Genomic DNA, 21,476 nt, shown 5'->3' on the forward strand with positions numbered 1-21,476 from the left:
GACTCAGTCTCTCCCGCTCCCCCTAGTGGCCGTCGCTCGCTGTCTGTGTGCTCTAAGCTATAGGCGGATTTAGCGCGTGTCACTCACATCCAGGCCCCGCCCCTTCCACAGCATCCCTGTGCTGGGAGCTTTCTTTATGTCGTGCTGCTCCTCCCTGCTGTGCCCCTCCTCATCCTCCTCCTCATCATCATCCTCCCTTATCTTCCTCCTCCTCCCCAGCCTCAGCCTCTCTTCCCTCCTTCCCTCATTCTTTCCTAGTGAATAGAAGTGTTGATTCATTTTGAGGCTGACACATCCGCCCAGTATGTAGGCACACATAGGCATCACACTGCTGACACATGACATACAGAGAGGAAGTGGCATCATACAGTCACCTATGTATACATGCCTTATACAGAGAGGAAGTGGGATCATACAGTCACCTATGTATACATGCCTTATACAGAGAGGAAGTGGGATCATACAGTCACCTATGTACACATGCCTTATACAGAGAGGAAGTGGGATCATACAGTCACCTATGTACATGCCTTATACAGAGAGGAAGTGGGATCATACAGTCACCTATGTATACATGCCTTATACAGAGAGGAAGTGGCATCATACAGTCACCTATGTACACATGCCTTATACAGAGAGGAAGTGGGATCATACAGTCACCTATGTACATGCCTTATACAGAGAGGAAGTGGGATCATACAGTCACCTATGTATACATGCCTTATACAGAGAGGAAGTGGGATCATACAGTCACCTATGTACACATGCCTTATACAGAGAGGAAGTGGCATCATACAGTCACCTATGTACACATGCCTTATACAGAGAGGAAGTGGGATCATACAGTCACCTATGTATACATGCCTTATACAGAGAGGAAGTGGGATCATACAGTCACCTATGTACATGCCTTATACAGAGAGGAAGTGGGATCATACAGTCACCTATGTATACATGCCTTATACAGAGAGGAAGTGGGATCATACAGTCACCTATGTACACATGCCTTATACAGAGAGGAAGTGGCATCATACAGTCACCTATGTACACATGCCTTATACAGAGAGGAAGTGGGATCATACAGTCACCTATGTATACATGCCTTATACAGAGAGGAAGTGGGATCATACAGTCACCTATGTACACATGCCTTATACAGAGAGGAAGTGGGATCATACAGTCACCTATGTACACATGCCTTATACAGAGAGGAAGTGGGATCATACAGTCACCTATGTACACATGCCTTATACAGAGAGGAAGTGGGATCATACAGTCACCTATGTACATGCCTTATACAGAGAGGTGGGATCATACAATCACCTATGTACACATGCCTTATACAGAGAGGAAGTGGGATCATACAGTCACCTATGTACACATGGCTTATACAGAGAGGTGGGATCATACAGTCACCTATGTATATATGCCTTATACAGAGAGGTGGGATCATACAGTCACCTATGTATATATGCCTTATACAGAGAGGAAGTGGGATCATACAGTCACCTATGTACACATGCCTTATACAGAGAGGAAGTGGGATCATACAGTCACCTATGTACACATGCCTTATACAGAGAGGAAGTGGGATCATACAGTCACCTATGTACATGCCTTATACAGAGAGGTGGGATCATACAATCACCTATGTACACATGCCTTATACAGAGAGGAAGTGGGATCATACAGTCACCTATGTACACATGGCTTATACAGAGAGGAAGTGGGATCATACAGTCACCTATGTACACATGGCTTATACAGAGAGGTGGGATCATACAGTCACCTATGTATATATGCCTTATACAGAGAGGTGGGATCATACAGTCACCTATGTATATATGCCTTATACAGAGAGGAAGTGGGATCATACAGTCACCTATGTACACATGGCTTATACAGAGAGGTGGGATCATACAATCACCTATGTACACATGCCTTATACAGAGAGGTGGGATCATACAATCACCTATGTACACATGCCTTATACAGAGAGGAAGTGGGATCATACAGTCACCTATGTACACATGCCTTATACAGAGAGGAAGTGGGATCATACAGTCACCTATGTACACATGCCTTATACAGAGAGGAAGTGGGATCATACAGTCACCTATGTATACATGCCTTATACAGAGAGGTGGGATCATACAGTCACCTATGTATATATGCCTTATACAGAGAGGTGGGATCATACAGTCACCTATGTACACATGGCTTATACAGAGAGGTGGGATCATACAATCACCTATGTACACATGCCTTATACAGAGAGGAAGTGGGATCATACAGTCACCTATGTACATGCCTTATACAGAGAGGTGGGATCATACAATCACCTATGTACACATGCCTTATACAGAGAGGAAGTGGGATCATACAGTCACCTATGTACACATGCCTTATACAGAGAGGAAGTGGGATCATACAATCACCTATGTACACATGGCTTATACAGAGAGGTGGGATCATACAGTCACCTATGTATATATGCCTTATACAGAGAGGTGGGATCATACAGTCACCTATGTACACATGGCTTATACAGAGAGGTGGGATCATACAATCACCTATGTACATGCCTTATACAGAGAGGAAGTGGGATCATACAGTCACCTATGTACACATGCCTTATACAGAGAGGTGGGATCATACAGTCACCTATGTACATATGCCTTATACAGAGAGGTGGGATCATACAATCACCTATGTACACATGGCTTATACAGAGAGGTGGGATCATACAGTCACCTATGTACATGCCTTATACAGAGAGGAAGTGGGATCATAGTCACCCATGTACACATGGCTGGACCTCATCACAAGGGCATCCTGCCGATATACATATATACACTAATGTATATTTCTATCATAGGATCTCACCAGGGAGTGCCAGGCTGCCACCGCCTAAAATTATTGGACCATTTGGTATCTAGATCACCTATTTCTAATATCAAGCTTGTAGATAATATAATAATAATAATAATAATGTCAAAAAATCTATAACACAGTAAAAAAGATACAATCAAAATAATATGTAAACATACAGTCAACAATCTATAATAAAAAAGTGAAAAATACATAATAAAGTAAAAAAAAACAAAAAACAATATACAGTGTTGGTCAAAAGTATTGGCACCTCAGCAATTCTGTCAGATAATACTCAGTTTCTTCCAGAAAATGATTGCAATCACAAATTCTTTGGTATTATTATCTTCATTTAATTTGTCTTCAATGGAAAACCACAAAAAGAATTGTCAAAAAGCCAAATTGGTTATAATTCCACACCAAACATAAAAAAAGGGGGTGGACAAAAGTATTGGCACTGTTTGAAAAATCATGTGATGCTTCTCTAATTTGTGTAATTAACAGCACCTGTTACTTACCTGAGGCACCTAACAGGTGGTGGCAATAACTAAATCACACTTGCAGCTAGTTGAAATGGATTAAAGTTGACTCAACCTCTGTCCTGTGTCCTTGTGTGTACCACATTGAGCATGGAGAAAAGAAAGAAGACCAAAGAACTGTCTGAGGACTTGAGAAGCAAAATTGTGAGGAAGCCTGAGCAATCTCAAGTCTACAAGTCCATCTCCAAAGACCTGAATGTTCCTGTGTCTACCGTGCGCAGTGTCATCAAGAAGTTTAAAGCCCATGGCACTGTGACTAACCTCCCTAATGTGGACGGAGAAGAAAAACTGACGAGAGATTTCAACGCAAGATTGTGCGAATGGTGGATAAAGAACCTCGACTAACATCCAAACAAGTTCAAGCTGCCCTGCAGTCCGAGGGTACAACAGTGTCACCCCGTACTATCCGTCAGCATCTGAATGAAAAGGGACTGTATGGTAGGAGACCCAGGAAGACCCCACTTCTTACCCAGAGACATAAAAAAGCCAGGCTGGAGTTTGCCAAAACTTACCTGAGAAAGCCAAAAACATTTTGGAAGAATGTTCTCTGGTCAGATGAGCAAAAGTAGGAAAAGGCATCAACATAGAGTTTACAGGGGGAAAAAAAAGAGTCCTTCAAAGAAAAGAACACGGTCCCTACAGTCAAACATGGCGGAGGTTCCCTGATGTTTTGGGGTTGCTTTGCTGCCTCTGGCACTGGACTGCTTGACCGTGTGCATGGCATTATGAAGTCTGAAGACTACCAACACATTGTGCAGCATAATGTAGGGCCCAGTGTGAGAAAGAGGGGTCTCCCTCAGAGGTCAGGGGTCTTCCAGCAGGACAATGACCCAAAACACACTTCAAAAAGCACTAGAAAATGGTTTGAGAGAAAGCGCTGGAGACTTGTAAAGTGGCAGCAATGAGTCCAGACCTGAATCCCATAGAACACCTGTGGAGAGATCTCTTGATGGCAGTTTGGAGAAGGCCCCCTTCACATCTCAGGGGGGACCTGGAGCAGTTTGCCAAAGAAGAATGGTCTAAAATTCCAGCAGAGCCTTGTAAGAAACTCACTGATGGTTATCGGAAGCGGTTGTGCACAGTTATTGTATCTAAAGGTTGTGCTACCAAGTATTAGGCTGAGGGGGCCAATACTTTTGTCCGGCCCATTTTTGGAGTTTTGTGTAAAATGATCAATGATTTGACTTTTTTTTTTTTCATTCTCTTTTGTGTTTTTTCATTGCAAGCAAAATAAATGAAGACATTAATACCAAAGAATTTGTGATTGCAATCATTTTCTGGAAGAAACTGAGTATTATCTGACAGAATTGCAGGGGTGCCAATACTTTTGGCCAACACTGTAGCTCTTCACCCAGGGCACAGATCAGGAAAGCCAACAGTGAGCTGAATTCAGCGCACTGTCGGCTTTCCAGCAGTATATAGAACTGCCTGGGCCCCAAACCATGAAAGGTCCTCTTTAAGGGACAAGTTGTACTTTTTATTGGTACCAACGTTTGGTAAGTATATCTATTTTTATCACTTCTTATTGCTATTTTTGGGGAAAAGCAAGGTGACCAAAATACATTAATTTGCGTATTGCAGTATATTTTGGCTTGTTGTTGCAGTGTATGGGATAAATAACACCGTTTATCAATAGTGGGGACTTATTCACAGATGGAGATACCTAACATGTTTCTTTATTTTTTGTTTTTGTTATGTAGGTTCCCTACACGTGACAGGAAAGGCAGCCAGGAGGCCGATGCTCAGCATGGCAACCTCTCAGACCCTGCGATCTTATTGCAGGGGATCTGCGCCGTGTCAATCTTGCCCCCGGACCCCTACATGTCATGATTGTTATTGATGGTGCCGTACTATTAATTACTAATTAGTAATAGCATGGTGCGGATCAGGAAGGTGTTAAAGGGGTCTTGTCAATCCCCAGCAGATTTTTCTATACTGATGACGTATCCAGAATCTGATACACATAATGGGGACGTTAATGAAGACTACGTTTTCAACTCCGGTCTTCATATAACCTGCCCTGGTGGAGATTGCACCTAATTCATGGCCCCAGAAAGTGCAAAGAGTGGCGTAAAAACGCCGGTTCCGACAATTTTTGTTACAAAAAGTTGCATATGGGATGCATTTATTTTTGCAACCTGCTTTTTACTCTGTTCCTGTTCCTCCTGCAGACTTTTCTAGGCCACTTCCTTGGATTCGTGTTACTGGGGGAACTAAAGTCTTCGCTTTAAACAATGGCTGCTTACTTGATTTTTCCTAAAATGAAAAAAGTCCCCGTGAACAAAGGGGAAGTGTATTAGTGTTACTTCCCCATGGAAAGATTCTTGCAGTTGTGTGAAGTGTGTGAATTATTCGGAAGTCCAGGTTAGTAAGGTTTGCAGGTTGAGATGTTATAGATGCCAGGATGACAGCTGCCAGAGATAGGAAATTCCGTCTGGAATGTCATTACTTACGTCTCTGGAATTTTACCCAGGGATTAGTAAACCAGTAAAACTGAGTTGCCCAGGTAGCTACAGACACAAATATGCACCATAAATCTTAGCTGCCACAATGACCCTATTCACAGGCTAATCCACCACATTTCTCAAGGGTTTGCTGAAATCTCACACTAAGGGTGTATTTATATGTGATTGTCACTAGAATCTGTTCCCGGCAATCATTGCTATATGCTAAGGGACTGTTCACTTGGAGGAATTTACAACTGATTTTGAGGCACACTTCAAATTCACGTTGGAATCCGTCTCATTGTTTTCTATGGGAGGCAGGGGTGTATCTATAGTGGGTGCAGTTGCTACCTGTCCTAGACCCTTAAAGGGGTTGTCCCATCACAAGGATCCTATCTATAATGCTTGTTAATGTGAATGTAAGACTTTTCCTAAATACACTGCTTCAGCAAAACTGCTTTGTTTGTTCACTATCTTACTTTATTCAATTCATTTTTGACACATCCCTTGACTTATCTTGTCAAAAGTCAAGTGATGTATCTGCTGCTCTCAGGGGGTAGGGAGGAGGGGCTAAGTGCACGGGAGCGAGCCTGTGTCTGTAGCTATTCCTGTGTAGGGGGGTAGTTTACACTTTGGGGGGAAGGGGCCCAAAGTGACCCGGCATCCGCTGCAATAGAGAGGCGGTTGCCGGGGAGGGTTAGACGCCAGCACAGGTGCCTGCAACATTGGGCTACGCTCTTGCCCTGTATGAAGCCAGCAGCGGCAGGCGTTATGCTGCTATTCCGGAGGGGGGGGGGGGGCGCGGAGGAGCAGAATAGCAGCATAGCTCCTACCACTGCTGGCTTCATACAGGGCAAGAGCATAGCCCAATGTTGCAGGCACCTGTGTCAGCGTCTAACCCTCCCCGGCATCCGCCTTTCTATTACAGCGGGCGCCGGGTCTGTATTGGCATTGTGAAGGCTGGGGAACTGACTGGTCTCACCATCTATTCGCTGTACGTCCGATCAGGGCCGGCGTCAGCGCACGGCATAGTCGCCTGTCCCGATATCAGCTCATCGGCGGACGCCGATGAGCTGAATTAAATACATAAGCGATTAAAGCATTAAAGCAGGAGCTGTGTGTGAGATCAGCTCCTGCTTTAAAGCTGTGGCCCGGCGTGCGTGTGTAGGCGCACGTTCAGAATCAGCGCGTACAAAGCAGATCCCATTCATTTCAATGGATGCTGGCATACGAGCACTCCCCATTGAAATGAATGGGCTGCTTTTTTCCCTATTGGTGTCAATGTGATACGCTCCGTTGCATTTATCTGAGGCTGATCAGTGGGTGAAATTTGGGGCAAAAAGCCAGAAGGGCAGAAAGGGGAAAAGACTTTAAGGTGGAAATCGGCCTTAAATTCCTCTTCACTCTCCACTATATCAGCTAACCGTACACTCCATTATTAAGATGAATATATAGTAAATAAAGGCAGGGTTATTTGTCGTGTACAGAGGGAAGTGTCCGGGCTTTATCCTCCTGGTATTACTCCCACTTTATTCTCACTATATTGCCGTCATAGTTCAAATACAGAACAGTAGGTTAGATAATATTTTACCATCAATATCTTGTTTTACAACAGAAAGGAATAAACTCTGCTACCGGTTTCATATGACATGTGCAGGCGCCTCTGATACAAGATGGTAGGACGTGATCACGTGTGGCTATAGGGCCCCTCCAGTTCTAGGGAAAATTTTCTCTTACAAAGGCTAAAATATCTGGTGGCCTCCTTTTTAGTATTTCTACGTATGCTCCAGCGCCATGTTTTATCAATGGCAGTTCGCGAGCGCTGGAAGAAGACAGGACCCGAGCACATCGCTGGAAGAGGAAGCGTGGCTGAAGAAGACGTCAGACCCTGAATGCCCGCCCACCATGCACGGTAGATAAGATTAACATATTCGTTTTTAGGGTTTTATTTTAAAACGGGGGGGGGGGGGGGGGGGGGGTAGTTTAATATAACTTTAGCGGTGCCTGAATAGCCTTTTCAAAGGCTATTCACGCATATGTGGGGCTCTATCAGCATAATTTTGTTGATAGAGCCCCTTTACGTTTCCTACAATACACAGCCAGTCACTGTCACCTTCATTTGCACTGGTGTCATGGATAGGAAAACTGGGCTGCTATAGATTGGAATTGTATTGTCTTTAGCAACAAATCCAGGTTCTGTTTGGGATCCAACAATGATTGAGTTTGAGCATGGAGGCCTTGAAGCTGAGAGCTTCAATCCTGGATTTACTGAGGACTAACATAGTACCCCTATCGCTGGTGTGATGATCTGGAGAGCCATCGCATATGACAGTTGGTATGGGGGACACTAACAGCTCAGGAATATGTGCAGGACATCTTGCACCAACATGTGTTGCCTCTCATGGCAGGGTGGACAACTGTCAGTCTACCACTCACCCACACAGCAAGGGTTTCCCAGGAATGTCTCTGCCAGATTACAACACGTTCTTGGCCTGCCCGGTCATCAGATTTATTGACAGCATTTATGGGGCGCGCTGGTATGTCAGCTTCACACCTATGCGTGTGCTGGATCTGCTGCAACATCTGTGGGCAAATGTGCAGCAGGATACAGAATCAGGGAGACTTGTATGTTGGCCCTATACGAGTAGCAGATCTTCTCTCGAAAGTAGTCACCTACAAGTCTTATTCACTGAGCTATTCATTCAACTGCCTAAAGATGAAGGGGGTATAATTCTAAGGATACATAAGGGGGGGGGCCATGGCTTCCCTATGAGGATGTTAATGGTAGGGTAGGTTAGTTTTTATGGGTAGTAGGGTCAGGATGATGTTGTCCACATGGCGGCCAATGCCAAATTGGCTGGGGAAAGGTAAGTCTTTTGCTCATCTGGAGGGCAATGTGGCGGGAAATTTATGGAATGATAAGTTAGGGGAGCATCTGGCAGAGATATAAAGAGTAACCAGGTAAGGAGGTCAGAAGATACCTCTGAGAAGGGCAGTGACGGGACAATAGTTACACAGCAGGTCCCCACGATGTTTTTAGGACTTGGGGACAACTGCGGTCAGGCTTCTTCCTGAGCTGTCATCTAGTTGCTCGTAAATAAAGCATGGCAGATGACACAAACTTTTGCCAAAAATTGTTGTCCAATGTCTTATTGCTAAGGCTTGTGAGTCCCTAGGGGGTTGGCATGTACCCACATTCTAAAATTAGTGTAGAATTGGTGAACTCTACACATTGTCGAAGGACAGTTCAATCTATTATCACAATGGACAGCTTTTGTTTCATTTACGACCGTATTTTTTCCATCTTCTTGTTGTTTTCGGCACTTTGCACGACTTTCATTAGCAGATAATCCGCTGCTCACAATGGGTAAAACAATTTTGTGCACTGTTGGAAAATCATTTAAGTAAAAGATATTACTCATGAAATGGCACAATTATCATTATTCTCCTCTAAAATGGATTTTTAAGTGGCTTATAAAAAAACCTACTATGTCTAGTATACTATAAACTAATTGCCTAAGTATTCCCTTGTGGTCAACCTGATTTCATGTCATGTATTATTAATACCGCCAGCTTCCCGACAAACAATCTTCTTGGATTATAAGAATAACATGAAACACTTTACTAACGGCAAGGAAACAATACAGCCAGCTGGCATGGGGCCCGAGTAACAGAGGGGCCCATATGAATCTAACCATAGCCATTTTTTATAGGCGTCATACACAAAGCAAAGCAGCATGCATAGACCTTGTACTACAGTATATAAAGCCATACAAACTCAATATACTGCCATACCATGCTCTGACAGGTGGCTGTACTGGGCTATTCTCCCCTAGAAGCAATGCTTTGACTTTGGTGATTGGATTCCTTCTGCTCTATATCGTACTCGATTTCTAGCAAAAAGTATATAAAATTAATGTGGTTGTTCGAGGAGATTAATTTAACTTACTTATGTGGGCCTGAAGGTTCTGGGTTGGTTCTTCCCCCGGGTCACATGATCGGGCCCGGTAACCCCAACACTCCAGGTAGTTATCAATATTATTGGGGACAGCTTTACTATAGTCTGCCAGCCCTACATGGCTCCCATCATGTGACCTGGGGTCAGAAGCAACCAGGAACCCCAAGGCCCAGCTTGAATAAATCCCCGGACACCCCCTTTAAAGGGATCCTATCATTAAAACTAAATATATTGTCCCTAACACGTCGGAATAGCCTTAAGAAAGGCTATTCTTCTCCTACCTTTTGACGTCTTCTCCGCCACGCCGTTCGGTATATAATCCAGTTTTCATCGTTATGCAAATGAGTTCTCTCGCAGCACTGGGGGCGGTTCTCAGCACTCAAACAGCACTGGGGGCATCCCCAAAGCTGCGAGAGAACTCTCCAGCGCCGTGTCCATCTTCCTCAGGAACGGGTCTTCTTCATGGCTGCAAACTTCTAGGCCTCAGGCTTAGAACAAATCCGCCTGTACATGCCCGCCGGCCACAAGAAAATGGCCGCTTACACAGTATTGTAAGCGGCCATTTTCTTGTGGCCGGCAGGCATGTGCAATCGTCTGCCCGAGGCCTAGACGTTTGAAGCCACCGCCAGAAGAACACGCGAAGAAGATGGAGGTGGTGCTGGAGAGCTCTCTCACAGCATTGGTGACGCCCCCAGTGCTGTTTGAGCGCTAGGGACCGCTCCCAGTGCTGCAAGAGAACTCATTTGCATACCATCATAAACCGGATTATATACCGAACGGAGGCCCAAAGAAGACAAAAAACAAAACAAAAAATTTAGTTTTAATGATAGGATCCTTTTAAATTAAGAAAAAAACAGTCTTAACACTGTATGGCCATTCCGGCTATATTCATGCCCAGACTGTCCCAGTCATCTGAATGAGGCTTACAGAAATCCATGTGCTTGCCGCCAATACAACCCTATTCAGATGAATAGAACTGTTTCTCATTCATAGGTATTTCTCCAACAAGTCTGCTACGTGTGAACATACTGTTAAATAGATCAGAAAAAAATTGGGTGAAACCAGGACAAAATAATTACCCATTGCATCCTCGCTGCCCCAGTGCCTCCATGCCAATCCTTCCCACCATTGCAGTGAAACAAGCACATTGATGACATGGGAGCACTGTAGCCATTCATCGTATAGATTAGGACAAAGCTGACCTATGTCATTGCTATATACTGTATGATTTTTATATACATAGGTACAGGCCTGTCTCTTATGGGTGACAAGTCATGAGTATACACTCACCGGCCACTTTATTAGGTACACCATGCTAGTAACGGGTTGGACCCCCTTTTGCCTTCAGAACTGCCTCAATTCTTCGTGGCATAGATTCAACAAGGTGCTGGAAGCATTCCTCAGAGATTTTGGTCCATATTGACATGATGGCATCACACAGTTGCCGCAGATTTGTCGGCTGCACATCCATGATGCGAATCTCCCGTTCCACCACATCCCAAAGATGCTCTATTGGATTGAGATCTGGTGACTGTGGAGGCCATTGGAGTACAGTGAACTCATTGTCATGTTCAAGAAACCAGTCTGAGATGATTCCAGCTTTATGACATGGCATTGCATTATCCTGCTGAAAGTAGCCATCAGATGTTGGGTACATTGTGGTCATAAAGGGATGGACATGGTCAGCAACAATACTCAGGTAGGCTTTGGCGTTGCAACGATGCTCAATTGGTACCAAGGGGCCCAAAGAGTGCCAAGAAAATATTCCCCACACCATGACACCACCACCACCAGCCTGAACCGTTGATACAAGGCAGGATGGATCCATGCTTTCATGTTGTTGACGCCAAATTCTGACCCTACCATCTGAATGTCGCAGCAGAAATCGAGACTCATCAGACCAGGCAACGTTTTTCCAATCTTCAATTGTCCAATTTCGATGAGCTTGTGCAAATTGTAGCCTCAGTTTCCTGTTCTTAGCTGAAAGGAGTGGCACCCGGTGTGGTCTTCTGCTGCTGTAGCCCATCTGCCTCAAAGTTGGACGTACTGTGCGTTCAGAGATGCTCTTCTGGCTACCTTGGTTGTAACGGGTGGCTATTTGAGTCACTGTTGCCTTTCTATCAGCTCGAACCAGTCTGGCCATTCTCCTCTGACCTCTGGCATCAACAACGCATTTCCGCCCACAGAACTGCCGCTCACTGGATGTTTTTTCTTTTTCGGACCATTCTCTGTAAACCCTAGAGATGGTTGTGCGTGAAAATCCCAGTAGATCAGCAGTTTCTGAAATACTCAGACCAGCCCTTCTGGCACCAACAACCATGCCACGTTCAAAGGCACTCAAATCACCTTTCTTCCCCATACTGATGCTCGGTTTGAACTGCAGGAGATTGTCTTGACCATGTCTGCATGCCTAAATGCACTGAGTTGCCGCCATGTGATTGGCTGATTAGAAATTAAGTGTTAACGAGCAGTTGGACAGGTGTACCTAATAAAGTGGCCGGTGAGTGTATATTATGACACATACACATATGAGAATGGATGCCAATTACTAAATAGCTTCATGTAATGGGGGAGGATACGGCTTGTTTATCACCATCATAACTAATGTAACTTATAGACTTTTTGCATAGAAACAAACATTAACCCTGATATATACTGAAAGTCTAAAAATATGTATTTCCTAGAAATACTCAATAATACAAAGAGCATTAGCAGAGAAAGAAAAAATTAACATGACAATTATTACACGTACCTAAGTGGTCTCCTGCCATCTGCCATGCTTCTGCTTACAGCTATTGTTGCTCTGAAGGTCTCCAGCATTAGTAGATTTCTTCCGGAACGCGGTAAAATTGCCATCTGCATTCTTTGTCCTATTCTTCTGATAGACAGGTAACAACAGTCCGTCAGGTATCAGTTCCGTAACTGCATCAGAACCTGTATTCACATGGTGCAGGTTCAAAACCCACTTTGCGCTGCAGGTTTTAGTGGCAATGTATAGATGTGATGTGCTATTAAATCTCATTCACTACACTAGTACTGCACACATTGCATCAGGTAGCCTGCCATGCATTTTGCAACACCCTGAGAGTACACCCTGTGCATCCCCAGCCTTAAAGGGGACGCAGCGTTGTGACAGTGTGTGTGTGACTCAGGTCTCAGAGTTATGTAACGTCAGTCAGGAGGCCTGAGCAGAACAGGGAATTGCGCTAAAGAGGAGAGCAACAGTGTTTTTTAGGTCTGATCACCTCCCCCCGGACCTCCACTTATTATACCTTGGGGCCTGAATAGACCCCAAGGTATAATAATAGCAGCTTTGGTTCGGACGTGTTCAGGTAGAACATCACAAATATTGTAATAACCAAACCAACATGAGCAAAATCACTGTAGGTAATCCAGACTGACGTTCGTTTCTTATTTTTCAATTACTTGCCCATCCCTAATATTTCTTATCTTATATCACTCCCTATCTTTGCCCAATTTTTTTTTTATGAAATTAGGCAAAACCTTGAAGCCAGTGACCCAAGACACCAAATAAAACTCAAAAAAAGCAAAAAAAAAATATTTATTGTTCACAATTAATGAGCTAATGTATAAAAAAAGAGAAGGCGAGGGTATCAAGAAGAACAAGACATGGCTATATACATGAATACGTGTCTTAGTTAAGTTGATGTAGACTAAAGAATTGCATCCGCTGAAGCCTATAGAGATTTCTGCTTTTGGCTGAGGCCCTACGTTGTGGAAACGCTTTTTTTGTTGCAGATTTTGTTGTGTTTTTTTGAACCAAAGCCAAGAATGTCTACAAAAGGATTGAGACATATATAGGAAGTTCTTATACTTCTACCTTCTGCTCATTCCACTCCTGGCTTTGGCTCAAAAAACTACAACAAAAAAAGCTGCGTTTCTGCAACGTGTGGCCTCAGCCTTTCTTGGTTATTTGTCACTGACCGGCCTTAATGCTTCTGACTGACAATGGACATTTTATGAAGAAGTCGGAGTCGGAGTTCTGGGTCATACAAATTCCACTGACTCACATTAGATTCCCGGCGTGCATGCCATATCCATTTGAGATTGTCACCCCAGATTTTATTTAATGCTATGCAAAAAGCAAAATCTGAAATGAAATCCACATTTGATACAGATTTCAGTGCTGATGTTTTGACCAGATCAACAGTGTCATTCACTGTCTGCATCATATCGGGACCACCACCAGTAATAGGAACAGTGAACCCGCTATTATTTATGCCTGTGCTGTGACACTGGGATGTGACAGTGCAGGGATAAAAAATACAAAAAAAAGAAAAACATCACGGAGCATTGTTCTAAATTCAATCTGATCACAATCCATTGAACTGCACTTTGTAGCTTAAAGGGGTTGTCCAGTTTCAAACCAATATTGAGAGACAAATGTTATTGTTTATATGATAGAAAGTTGTACAATTTTCCAATATACTTTCTGCTTGCTGTCATTCATTCTGCTTACTCTCACTGGATAAAAAACAGTCCATGGTCATGTGATCTAGTATATGGTCATGTGATCTACTGTCCATGGTCATGTGATGAACACATTAAACCATGTCTAATTACTGTGCTGCGACTATAACAAGCCGTGCACCTTTGTGTCCATCACGTGACCATGGACTGTACATCACATGACCATGTCTGGTTTTTTTTTTCTTATCCCCTGGAAGTAAGCAGAGATCTATAAAACTGTAAGGAATTGATACAGAAACTATATAGGAAAATTGCAGAACATTTCATTATACAAGCAATAACATCTGTCTCCATATTTGTCTAAAAACTGGACAATCCCTTTAATTCAACAGCTGAGACCTGCGACCTGTAGTGTGAATGATGGCAGGAGTAGTTAAAGCATTTGTTACTCCTAAAGCCATAAAAATGTGTGTAGTGCATCCATGTGGATGGTTTATGTACACGCACGCGAGTGATATCAGTAACACCAAACAGGAAGAGTTGTCATAGGAATAAAGCGACTGTCCATGTTTGATCTATTCGGATGAGAACGTAATAAAGAAAACTGAAAGTCTGGAGTCTTTTCTTCTCTTTCACCGCTTTTTCTTGGTCTCTTTCTTCTGCTTTTTCCCCACTGTCAAAGGAGCCATCTTGGGTTTTTTCAACACTTCATTGCTTTTTGCTTCTGAAGCCTCAGTATCCTGTAGAAGCAGCAAGATAACAAATGTTAGTAACATGTTCCTCCCGGCTTACTTTTCGGGTCAGGTTCCTCTCAATGAATCTATTAGTTATCATATGCACACAAGAAAGCCTGTCAATCACTGTGTAGGACCGCCCACTGGACTCCTAAGCATAGAAAGAGGAATTTAGAGCAATGTATTCCATATTATACTGATTTTTTCTAATAAAACTATATATCAATGTGCTCAGCTCCTCCTGCTCTATAACGTGCCGCCTACAGACTGTATTTTCAATGTGACATACTTGCTATAAGATTTCCTTTTACTGGAATTTAGGGGTCTAAACCATGAAACGCAGCCCGATATTTCGGATAATTATTCCTCCTCCGCCACACTTTACAGCTGGCACAGCTCACTCAGACAGGAAGCATCTGCCAGGCATAAAATCATCTGTCAAAGTGCCAGATGATTCAGTGTGATCCGCCCTCCACCAAAGAACACTTTCCACTCAGCGCTGGCAATGCTCCTTACTCCTTCAGTGGACGCGTGTCACGGCATATAACAATTGTAGGATCGAACATGACCTCTCGGGCATGTACACTCTATGACCCGCATGATACTTCTAACCCTGGCTAGAGAAAGCGTGCCATCAAACAGAGACACTAGGAATCAGTGACTTCTATATACTACTCCATCTGTGGGACTGCTGTCTAACATATACTGGTTGTACTTACGCTATATATGAGTAAATGGTCAATCAGGGGTTCCCAATACATAAAGGGTCACTAACTTTTCACAAAACTTATGTTCAATTCATACAATATCCCTTCCTGAACATTATTAGAAATCACTTTCTTTAAAAAATCTGATGTTTTCTATCCTAAAAACGGTTTTGAGAGTCCGACCACTAGAGGGCTCTTATCTTTTACATCTGACGTCCACTACCTGTTACTAAGTAAATTACGTCCTTAGCAGCAGAGGCTAATGAGATGGGAATGTGAGAAATAGGTAAAGGGACCTGCCGCTCCTTCACAAGCACAAGCTCTGCAAAGGCAATTCTCTGCTCTCGGCTCTGTGCACTGCCCTCTGTATATACTCACAAGCACAGAGTCTCTTCACTAGACAGTGAGATATCACAGCAGAGAACTGCACATGTGATAACAGAGGGAGCAGGAAAAAGACATGCAAGTTAGTAAACTCTTCTGACTCAGCATGGGGATGAGAGGAGAAAGGTGCTTGTGAAAAGATTACGCTTCTGTACGACTACAAACATTATATAGTGTATATACAGTGCATATATCTGCATAACTGGCATGTAAATATATAATATATAGACAAATGAGCGATCCTCATGCAAAGTGTTGCTCAGTAACACCTACTGTCAGCGGTCCACACTATGTATCTGTCCTCTTGCTAAGAGTGAACTGAAAATCAAGGTATAAACAAAATGGGGAGAATATTCTCAGAAAAAAAAAAAGAATAAATGAACACGTTTGAAGGGTCAGACATCACCGGAGACTATACAGGATTTGGAATCTCCATTCAAAACTCAGGTATCCTTTGACATAAAGCAGATTAACACTTTCACTGCCAGGATAAAAACAGTACTAACTCCCTTCACCCATTTATTTTCTGAAAGTAAACACCTAGCATATACAAAAAATGCCCCTCAGTACTTTATACACTTAGGCATGTATGAATCTATGAAGCTGAGCTTTAGGGCTGAAGCACCTGCGTATAACAGAGATAGTGACCCTACTATTATTTATCCCTGTGCTGTGATATAGGGATGTCACAGGGCAGGGACAATGAACACATTGGTGGCAGTGACAAAAAGAGATAAGACTCCAAAGGGTAGATTTGTAATGGGGCTGGCGCCAGCAGTAGCGGCGACTGTTCCATTATTATTATTATTTTTCCACCAATGTAAATACCTGCTATCCTGTACTAGGCCAATATTGTATCACATCACAAGGATAATGATTGCGGGCCTCAGCTTAAAGGGGTTATCCAGCCCCAAACTTAATTTTGATACTGTTGTCCTATCCACACAACACCTGAACCCCGCACCAATCTTCTGTATCGGAAGCTTCTACTGGATGGGCAGTGCGTGCAGCACCATTCCTATTCCACAAGTCCAGTCTACAGCGTAGTGGTGATTCTGGTGAGCTACAGTACCACTACTATTACTTGGTGCCTGCCCCGCTCCTCCATTAACAACTTCCTTTGACCGAGGCTGCTAGTATAGAGGATCTGTGTGGGGTTCAGATGTCAGACCCCTATCCTGTGCATAGGTCTTCATTATGAAAGTTTTGCATGAGGCCAGGCAACCCCTTTAATTGTAAATCCTTAAACCCGAGCCAATCTAATTCTGATGAACCACAGAAGATCCAGGTTTTGAGTCTATAGGATCAATGAGCAACCACCCTACAACTACCTGCAAGCTGCTCAATGCTGATTTTTTATTTAATTTAATATTTAATTTAATATTTTTATAGCGCTGATCAGTGAGTGAAAATTTCTATTCTGACTAATGGAAAGTTTTTGTCAGACATTCGTCTCTAGTGATATCGCTATAGCAATTACTACAGCATGTAATAGATATCGCTAGAGAAGCGATCAGCATATTTTACCCTAAAGGATGAGCATGGAGAGGATCGGAACAGTGTAAAATGTAAAATTTATTGATGTGTGTGTGTGGATAAGATCGAGAGCGGAGTGTCTCAGAACACCAAAGCGCAGTGTAGTCTGCAAAGCTGGAAGCCATTTTATAGACATGAAGACGTGGCTGGGAATAGGAGGAACCACACCAGAAAGATTAAAAAGGAGGGCACCAGATACCCATACAATATGTATTTATTGTGAATAGAGATGAGCGAGTACTATTCGTAACGGCCGTTTCGAATAGCACGCACCCATAGGAATGAATGGAAGCGGCCGGCAAGCAGGGGGTTAAGCGGCCAGCCACCGGCAAAGTCTGCTACATCCATTCATTCCTATGGGTGCGTGCTATCCGAAACAGGAGTTTCGAATAGTACTCACTCATCTCTAATTGTGAAATTTTTAATGTGATCTTGAGCGTTCCTTAATGGACAGAGCTATGCGCAGAATAAGGCTAGGCTCACACTATTATCATTTAATGTCTGTAGCTCTCATCTGTCACAGGATGAGAGCAACGGACATTTAATAACAGATGAAGACGGAGCCCCCTCCTTTGGGTATCCATCTACATTTACTCCAATGTATAAAACATGACAGATTTCTTCCATCATGTTTTTTTTTACTTTTCTGATGGAAGAAGTCATGAACGCAGGACTTTTCCTTCTGTTACAAAAGTAAACAAACATGACAGAAGAAAGTGTCCTTCATGTTATTTACAACAGAGTCAATGGGAACAGACAGAGGGGGCTCCATTTGAATCCGTTGCTCTTCTACAGTTTACGTCCGTTGCTGTCTTCGTGTGATGGATGACAGCAATGAACATTAATAGTACTAAGAACGTAGCCTTAAACAGTTCACTACATCACTGACCCCAGTGCAATATTCTCTGGGATTTGGTACTAAACACCCTAACAAGACTCTTAGTTCATGTAACTCACCTGCTCCTGTGACTTGCTTCCAGGGAATATTATAGCTAAAATGCAAATGAGTTGGAAAATTGCTCCAAGGAAGAGTCCATAGCGAAGCAAGGTCTCTAGTAAGCTTGGTTCTGGGATGTCAGGTGGTGAGAGATCCAAAGGTTCTGGCATGGTACACCTAAGAGCACGAAAAGCGATACGTTAACCCTATATTTCTTTCTATTTAATACATAACCACATTTACTGTATTTTGCCACAATTTTGTGACTATCATTGATGGCAAACACCACAAAACTGGCATGTGTGAACACAACTTTCATGAACTATGATCCATCGTGTCTCATAAGTTTCTGCTACAGGTTACAAAGTCAGGTTGGACCTTGTGCAAATGACTGACCCTTTAACCCAATCTTGTAAGCACTGGACACTTGTTGCAGTGAACTAGTACCCACAATGAGAAGTCCCAAGCCGCAAGGCAATGCATCGTTGACGTCTACCTTCAGTATTGCAGTCATTCTGGTGCTCCAACAGATGGTTAAAAATCTGATGTCAGGGGATGAAGCTTACAAAGTGTGGTACTGTTGCCAAAGCTGCTATGCAGACAATCTTCAACAAGAGGCGCAGCGGATTCTAAATAACACAATGTAACCCATTACAGGTTTTGCACAGGGGTCCAGGAGCTTCAAGTTACGCCTCGACCTCTACCCACAGCCATTGCACAACTACCTAGCGCTACCTTCCTACATCAGATTTAACGCCTTAAGTGTCAGGCCAATATAGGGCTTACAAGAAGACAATTTTAATTTTTTTTTTAATCTTGTATATTGTGGCTGCATGTTAAGTCCAGGGCTATAACAGCCCTGATCGCAATGTGATTCTAATCACTCATACTGCTCAAGGAGGTGCAGGACGACATAGTGACACACTTGGGTTGTAGCCATACTTGCCGTTTAGACCTAAGCCTTATGGGATCGGTGTCTCTGTTGTACAGTCCTGCGAACATTTGCTCACAGCACTGACTGAGCTAACCTTTGGTTGTTATAGCAGAAACGCATCTATGTATTATAACCCGGCTCCAGCCGATCATCTCATGGCTACTGTAATGACAATATATGACCTGGTGCAAGACCTCGTACCTAAACGTGATGCAGTTCAAACGTGGGCAAAGAGGCTGATTTTGACAGCGGATTTCGCTTCAAAATCAGCCCCTTTACAATGGAGCCCTATGTGAACAGCTAGCTTTTTTTTTTCTGTTAGCTTTTTGTTTTCTGCTAGCAGAAAAAGAAGCAACATGACCTTTCTTCAGGCGTTTTCTGCCTGAAGAAAGCAATAGAAGTGAATGGGAGGGGAAAACCACACGTTTTTTTGCAAAAATAAGCGACGCTTTTTTGCAAAAAAACGCGCGGAAAAAAACGCTAGCGTTTTTTTCAGCCCATTCACTCTATGGCTTTTTTGGAAGCTGTTTTTACAAAAAAAAAAGCTCCAAAATAAGCTTGGCAAGGTAAAAAAAAAAAAAAAAAAAAGCTTCCTTGGGCTCGTTCACACGTGAACAAAGGGGCGGATTTTGACAGTGGATTTCGCTTCAAAATCCGCCCCTTTACAATGGTGGTCTGTGCAGATCACCGGGCTTCTTTTTTCCACTAGCGGCGAGCTGCTGCTAGCGGAGAAAAGAAGCGACATGTCCTATCTTCAGGCGGCAGCCACGGCGCGCTGGACCACGGCTTCCGCCTAGCGGCAGCACCCTCCTATGTCGGCTCATTCATTTGAGGCAACATAGGAGGGGAAAGCCGCGACCGCGATGGTCGCGGCAGGCGGGTCTTGACCAGAGAGAGACGTGGCGCCCCACGTATGAACTAGCCCTAATTAGGAAGCTTTTTTTTTTTCAGGACCAAAATAAGGCAGGAGGTTTTTACGTGTGAACTAATGAGCCAATGCTGCGGCCATGATGATCTGTATTTAGAGTCTCTGTGATCCAATAGTTTCCCTGACAAAACAACGGATACCACATTGAAACCGGACAGACCCCAGGTCCATAAGGTACTGGTGGTATCTCTCACATGACGGATCCGGTAAAACACTGCAGGTTGCGTTACGTACACAAGCTTTAAAGCAAGTGTGAATACAGTCCTATAGATGCATTTCTTGATGAAATTTATCATCAATGGCATAAGACGCAGCATCGGGCAGGACAGTCCAGTTGCCGAGGAAAGTGCACTGAATACATATTAGCTCCGGCCCTAGTAACGTTACAGGTGTTGTCCCACCAGTATAGGAGCCATTGTTATATCTGTTTGTACAGCGCGTTGGAATATGTTGGTGCTATAAAAATACCATTATCATATAACCAGCTGAATAGAGATTTCAATAGTACAAAGTAAGGACAATAGAGCAATGCAAGAGGGAAGTATACAGAAAGCCTGCTATAGACAACATGTCCGCATAGGATATCACTAGCACATCTCTACGTACACTGTATCATAATACTTACAGACAAAAGACAGCAGCAGCCCCGGCAGCTCACCTGGAAGGGATTGTACAACTGCAGGATATGACGAGATTCTAAGGACTACAATTGTACAGGAACGGAGCGGCCATCTTGCCTGCGCTCATTCCATGCGGGTCAATTGGTAATTGGTCTCCATAAAAATGGCGGCCGCTCTTCACACGCTCTATAGCCTGCGCTGTGTAGTCTGCAACCAAGGTTACCGAGCTGTACAGATTCGGGGCTGTAAATACGGCAACCTTGGGTCTTAGCAGTAACCGACTGTGAGGAGGCTTGCTGGGCGTTGTAGTGCTACTGAATCTCTACTATGATAGCTAAATACAGATTCAAAAGTGAACATTTCACAAATGTGTATAATGAGTAATATCTATTAATAAACTAAAAGGTGAAGCAGTGACATCATCTATTACCCATATTATATATGCATGATACA

The 21,476-nt window shown here is 43.4% G+C and overlaps 1 protein-coding gene across 2 annotated transcripts; it reads right to left on the reverse strand.

Annotated features, from left to right (window-relative positions):
* Window positions 1-13,359: 13,359 nt before the first annotated feature.
* On the reverse strand, window positions 13,360-21,079 carry MANBAL (mannosidase beta like). Of its 2 annotated transcripts, none has more exons than XM_075277486.1 (3): window positions 21,029-21,079; window positions 18,562-18,718; window positions 13,360-14,983 (listed from the first exon to the last, which is right to left on the reverse strand). In XM_075277486.1, exons 2-3 carry the CDS (start codon window positions 18,709-18,711, stop codon window positions 14,876-14,878), a joined length of 258 nt encoding a protein of 85 aa, XP_075133587.1. In that variant the 5' UTR covers window positions 18,712-18,718; window positions 21,029-21,079; the 3' UTR covers window positions 13,360-14,875. The 2 variants fall into 2 exon arrangements, with proteins under 2 accessions (XP_075133587.1, XP_075133588.1); XM_075277487.1 differs by having other exon boundaries at window positions 21,062-21,074.
* Window positions 21,080-21,476: the final 397 nt, after the last annotated feature.

This window comes from Leptodactylus fuscus, chromosome 6 (assembly GCF_031893055.1).
Source record: "Leptodactylus fuscus isolate aLepFus1 chromosome 6, aLepFus1.hap2, whole genome shotgun sequence".
In the NCBI taxonomy this organism is placed as follows: Eukaryota; Metazoa; Chordata; class Amphibia; order Anura; family Leptodactylidae; genus Leptodactylus; species Leptodactylus fuscus.

Coding starts and splice junctions, on each gene's coding strand:
- MANBAL (XM_075277486.1), bottom strand. CDS start 18,711: ATGCCAGAACCTTTGGATCTCTCACCACCTGACATCCCAGAACCAAGC. Junction 14,984..18,561: donor GAAGCAAGTCACAGGAGCAG/GTGAGTTACATG, acceptor CTGCTTCTACAG/GATACTGAGGCTTCAGAAGC.